The 6175-nt window shown below is 38.4% G+C and overlaps 1 protein-coding gene across 3 annotated transcripts in view; it reads right to left on the bottom strand.

Moving 5' to 3' along the window:
- Positions 1-386: 386 nt before the first annotated feature.
- tmem170a (transmembrane protein 170A) overlaps positions 387-6175 on the bottom strand; it is a 29928-nt gene continuing 24139 nt past the window's right edge. For all 3 annotated transcript variants that reach the window (XM_044193195.1, XM_044193197.1, XM_044193196.1), the window contains one exon: positions 387-4796. In XM_044193195.1, coding sequence (XP_044049130.1) covers positions 4666-4796 — 131 coding nt within the window. In that variant the 3' untranslated portion in view covers positions 387-4665. The remainder of the gene's footprint in view (positions 4797-6175) is intronic.

Raw genomic sequence — 6175 nt, forward strand, 5'->3', positions numbered from 1 at the left:
GCTTCTTTACTCCTTATACTTTTTAACAGTTGGAATGAAAATAAACTGACTGTAATGTCATGATGTACTCCTCCTTAAGAGTAATATATAAAACATGATTTAAAATTATATTTTTGTGCAAAATGCAAATAGAATCTTTAAAATGAAAACATAGCTTTCTTACAAGCAGGTCTCTATAGTGTCATTTTTGCATATCAACTATATTGTGCCATATATACAGTAGTTATACATGTAATGCTACTGGACCTCATAAAATGCATTATCAGTGGTTTCTAAACAATAGGATGAAGGATAGGATAGGATGGTTTAAATGCTGTTACTGTCGTTGCAGCTCCCACTGGTCACCACTAGAGGTGAATAAAGGACATGAACACCACACCACAACATTATAGTTAAAACATTTTTATTCCGTGAAAATATTTACCATTGGCACTTAATTTACTCTAATAAAATCAACTTTTAAAACCTTTTTAATCTGGTAAAAACTGAACAAAAAAAGTCCAGGAATGTGGACCAAACCATGTGGAAATAAATGGTTCTATTACAGTAGATACCCAGCATTATCTTCACATTTGTTATTTTATTCTGACATTTACTTCACCTGGCGTTTCTTACAGTGTGGTTATCTATCAGAGAAAACATAACATTAATACAGCCAGCATGTCTACAATGAAATCAGATGGCTTGTTCCAGTTTACTGTGCACATCACATCACCTTCTCTTACAAAAAAGGTTTAAGAATATCAAGTCAAGAAGTTTGTTGACATGAAGTTCTCTTTTCAAAACTAATTATTTGTACTGGACAGCTGGCATGTATGGCCCATTTCTACCAGAAAAATAAAAACAAAATAGAAATGTAAAAATGTAGGGGAGTGACAAAAATAAAAGTTCTCATGGTGAATCAAAATTATGAGATTTGCTATGCCAGTTATGAAATAGTTGAAATTAAGATAAAAATGATGATCTCGCCAACATATCTAAATTTTGACAGTTTATTAGGTCCACCTACGTAAAACTAAGTCAGTCTAACAACAGTCCTGCAAGGAGGGTAGGTTACCCTCATTGATATAAAATGCATGGACAAAATATTAGAAGTACCTCTTGGTATAATGCAATACAACTGTATGCATGGAAATTTACTGCTGTCTCCAACAGTTCACATTAAAGCATTTGCTTTTACTTCTGACGTTTACTCTCAATACAAGAAGCCCTGAAATCATACTAGTAGAACTTCTTGTTGGTGGTTTTTCAAATGAGATATCAAGTAAGTGCCTATAGCTCCCAATTACCACATAGGCTACCCAGCTGATGAGGATACCAATTAGTTTCAAATAGGACATATTTAAAATGTTAAGTACCAGCTGAAGAAAATATCCAGACTAAAGTCATCCATGTCTAGGTTTGAACCCCCCTGATATGTACTGCTGTAACAGAACCAGAGAGCACATACACACTCAAAGAGCTAAATTACACAAGTATATAAAAGAAAATTCTCCAAAATGAAAAAGCAAGGCCAAGGGGTCGACAAGACTTAATTTCAAACAAGGCTCATTTGTTTCTGCATCAGCCAGACATTTCAATGAGGTGCTTTGATTTTCCACTGCATCACCAAGTCTTTGTAGAAAAAAACAAACATTGATACTTTCATTTATCTCCCTTCAAATGAATGCACTTCCCAAAAGCTTAAGACCATTAAAATTTGTCTGCAAGAAGACAAAAGCAAAAATATTCTCTCCTGTTGGTCTCTGAAGACTTCAGGTAACTATGGCCTTTCCTAGTTTTATAGATTTGACTTCCCAGAACTAAACTTAAGCCAAACAATTCTACATTCTAGAATCAATTTGATTTGTTGCATATTTACATGCACTTCGAGACTATTCTTTCAGATGTAACAGAACTGAAGTGAAGTACAGGACATGAAGAATTCAAGCCGTCTTTGGTTCGGAGGGTTCAAGAAATTCTTTGAGGGGATTATGAGAAAATCTGCTGTTTGCTCTCTCTTTACTACTGCATGAGTTATAAGGGCTGTGTGTATGGTGTATCTAACTATAGTTAACATAAAACTGGCCCACTAGCTCCCATGTTTGAGCTCTATTACAGGATGGGATCATTATGGCATAAGCAGGGAAATATAGGAAATCAATATTTCCAATTGGAATGTCACATGCAAAACAATCTGCACCAGAATTAAAAATAAACCTTGAAAGAAGAAAAGTTTTGGATCTGACAGACATTACTCCAACTCTGCTCCACAGATTCTACCTGGATTTTTGCCATGTGTCTCGTTTCTGTTACATTCATAGTCAAGACTAGAATCTTAACTGGGTGAAGCTGGCAACTGCCCCAGGGACCCAGACCTTCAATCCCTACATATTTGTTTGGTAATGTGAACCATTAAAGCACAATCTAAACTCAAAGTATATGGGCCTTAAGGTGGCTCCTGAATTTGACCTAATTTTAAAGTTTAATATTTCATTTTGATATTATGCTGACTAAAACTAATTTGGGGAATGGGGGGGCTCTAGCGAGTTAATCTAGCCCTGTTTAGAGTCAAGAGAAGACATTTTCTTTAAATTAAATGGTAGTGAATAGAACCCAAATATTTTGGCTGGACAAAATAATTTCTTGATGCTTGTGTCAAGATGTTGATTTGTGATAACAGCTTTTCATGAAGACAATTAAAAATTAAATATAAAATAAAAACCAATGTCAATTCACTGTGAAAAGTGACTCCAACAATAAATACAGTTTTGGTAGTGGTGTCAGCAGCTAGTTTTAAATCATTGCTAAGTAGTTGCTAATACAGAAACAGCAAACGGCAAATCTTTTTTTTTTTTTTTTTTTTTACAAATAAAAGTTGTAAAGTTTACTTATGTCTGTTTATGCAAGTTGCACATATGATACTATTTCAAAAGCACCTGTCAGCTACCAACAACAGCTAAAAGCAGTCACTGAAGACTGTAGGAATTTGATGAGCCCATAAAAACTACAAGAGAGTGTACGTCTGTTGAAACATTGTATGTACATTTAGTGCAGAAAAATAAATCAGCAATTCATATTTGGTCATAAAGACTGAAAAGCTAGAAAGACCTGGAAATAATTTTGAATACATACAAATCAGTTCACTGTCATGAAATGACACACCTGTAAAACATACTATCATTCAAAGAGAGAAAAAAGATCAAAAGCTCTTCTCATTTTTGGGTTTGTTTAGTAATCTGACCATCCTGGTGCTCTGTGTACAAACCTCTGATCTATTCACTCAGAATGAACAAACAAACCATAAAGATGAGCATAGAAACTGTGAAGACATTCTCTAGGCTGCATTTGCAGGTCTGTGATCAGGATTAAACTACATTTTAATCTATAAAACCCTCTTCACTAGTATGCTTGCCTAAAATAAATTAGCTGAGAAAGCTAGAAGGGAACATATTGTAGGTGCATCTAACTAAATTGGAATCAACAATAACACACAAGTAGTCAGACTTGAATTAAGTTGACCAAAAAATATGAGTAAGAACAAAAGAGCAGCAAGAGACAGAGTATTAAAGAAAGACAGCCCTGAAGATAAACACCACTTTGGAAGTTAGAAAATAGTTATTAAGGCCTCAAGGGAAAAAGCCAGAATCTTGCATAAATCCATCATCTTCCTGTCTCAACAGCGCATCAGCCTGCCTGTTATTCTGTCTCCCTGCAGTCATTGCATGGAGTCAAACTGCTGTCAGACTCATAGTGAAAGAGACACACACAGCCCCTGAGAAAGGTTAGTGTAATCCTGCTGCTAACCTGTAACCTCTGGCAACAGGGAAGAACAGCATCCCGCTGCCTTCACATCATACAGGAAAACTTAAGTTATTTAATAAAGATTATTTAAGGTTTTCTCTTAACTTTGGAATAAATTGATGACGCACTGCCAGGGTATTTTTAAATGAACAGCTTACACTGTATGTAGTGTGTGGTTGCTCTGTGATAAGGTTGTCACGATACCAGAATTTTAAACTTCGATACAATACTAGAAGAAAAAAACGAAACTCTATACCTCCATGGCAAAAAAAAAAGTCCTTGGCACACAAAAAATTACAATTTTTTTCTTTTTTAAAAATTAACAACCTGCAAAAGGTCACTGAACACATATTGAGGACCAGTTGATTTTCTTCCCCGTTGTTTCATCTGTGCAGCCTTGGGTTGAAAATCTGATTGTAGATCTGTTTTTTTTTGTTGTTTTTTTATAGCTTCGGTACTATCAAATACTATCGAATGTTTAATTAACGGAGATTGTATCGATTTAAACACATGGTACTGAAAAAGTATCGAAGTATTGATACTTTTGACAACCGTACTCTGATGTGAATGCAGCATTGTGCGGTCCTACAGTGGACATCATACAGATGGCTCAACAGTAAGTCAGAAGGCTTAGTGCTGCATAACACATACCTCCAGTTTACACACTGCTCGTTCTTTGATAGCTGAATAAAATCCGCTCTGGTCCTGGTCCAAAAGTAGGAAACGACATCATGTCCGGGGCCTGACTGGTTTACATGTGTCCCAGGATTTGCCAGGATCTAGTCTTGTACCATGATAAACTCCGGTCCCGTCAAAAGAAGGTGCGACTGGTGTCAGACTCACCCGGCAGCATCAGGTCCAGCAAGGTGGGCCTCAGCACTGCTAAAGGGTGGCAAGTACCCTGAGGAAGGAGATGATGAGGATACAAAACGACTGTCCAACACCGAAAACAAGAGCCTCCAAAGAGATCATCCTCTTCCCTGCTGCCTTGTACACACCTGCTATGGCTGCACCTTAAAAAAATAAGAAAACAACACGTAAGCATTCGACAGCTTTATTGTTTAGTTTGACCTTTAGTTTCTACAGTGCGAGCATTTAACTCAAATTTGGGAGCGAAAATTAGCACTTGTCAAAGATCATTTGTGAGGGAACAAATGCCACTCTGTCACACCATTGTACCATTGCGAGTAGACTGAGTGTTTCTGTGGTTCCAACTACCCAACCAAAGTGACGAGTCTAAAACAATCAGCAGATCGCTTCACATCAGTTTCAGGAGTCACATATTTTCCCAGTTAAACTTTCATTCTCATCATATTAATAATTTAAGCTGATCAACTTAATAGTTTTGAACCAGGACCTTCAGCATTTGAATCAACTTGTGTGCCAAATTTAGAGGCTACACCTGTTATTTCAATGTGCCAGATATATATAGATAGATAGATACTGTAGATAGATAGATAGATAGATACTGTAGATAGATAGATAGATAGATACTGTAGATAGATAGATAGATAGATAGATAGATACTGTAGATAGATAGATAAATGAAGAGTCGAGAGTGTTTTGGGGGGTTTTTTCGCTTCTTCTTCTTCTGCTACTCGGTCAGGGCACCGCTGCAGAACAGCCATTTGGCCGCATTGTTTATACCAGGGAACAGCTGATCGTGCTGAAGTCGAGCGGCATGGCGCCCAGGACAATCGATGTCCCCACTGAGATCTGGAGGAGGACACACCGAGGATGCAGAGGTGGAACGAAGCGGCGAGGGAAGAGAGAGAGGTCCAGACAAAAGAGACTTAAGAACAAGATATTTAAGCCGTGTCTGCCTTCTCTCATCATGGGCAACGTGAGATCGCTGTCGAATAAAATGGCCGAGCTAACGGCGTTAGCCCGGAGTCAGACGGAGTTCCGTGAGTGTAGTTTGATGTGCTTCTCAGAGACATGGCTACACCAGGATATCCCGGACCATAACGTTTCCATCAACGGTTTCAGACTGTTCGGGCTGACACGTTACTATCGAGCAGAGTATGGAGCCCGGACATTGAATTCACGTGAATTCTCACACGCCGTTGTTGCGGCTATTTACATCCCCCCCTCCGCTAACCCGGCATCGGCGTGCAACGCCATTCACACCACCATAGCACAACTCCAGACTCAACACCCGAGTGCACTGCATATTAATCTCGGGTGACTTCAACCATGTCAGTGTTTCAACAACACTGACTAATTTCACCCAGTATGTGAGTTGTCCTACTAGAGAGGAGAGGACACTGGACCTGCTGTATGCTAACGTTAAGGACGCTCTTCCTCCCTAGCCCCTTAGGTAGGTCAGACCACAACCTGGTTGACCTCAAACCCTGCTATGTGCCTCAGGGAGGCCAAGAAAAAGTACAGG

Source organism: Siniperca chuatsi, linkage group LG4, assembly GCF_020085105.1.
Source record: "Siniperca chuatsi isolate FFG_IHB_CAS linkage group LG4, ASM2008510v1, whole genome shotgun sequence".
Taxonomy (NCBI): domain Eukaryota; kingdom Metazoa; phylum Chordata; class Actinopteri; order Centrarchiformes; family Sinipercidae; genus Siniperca; species Siniperca chuatsi.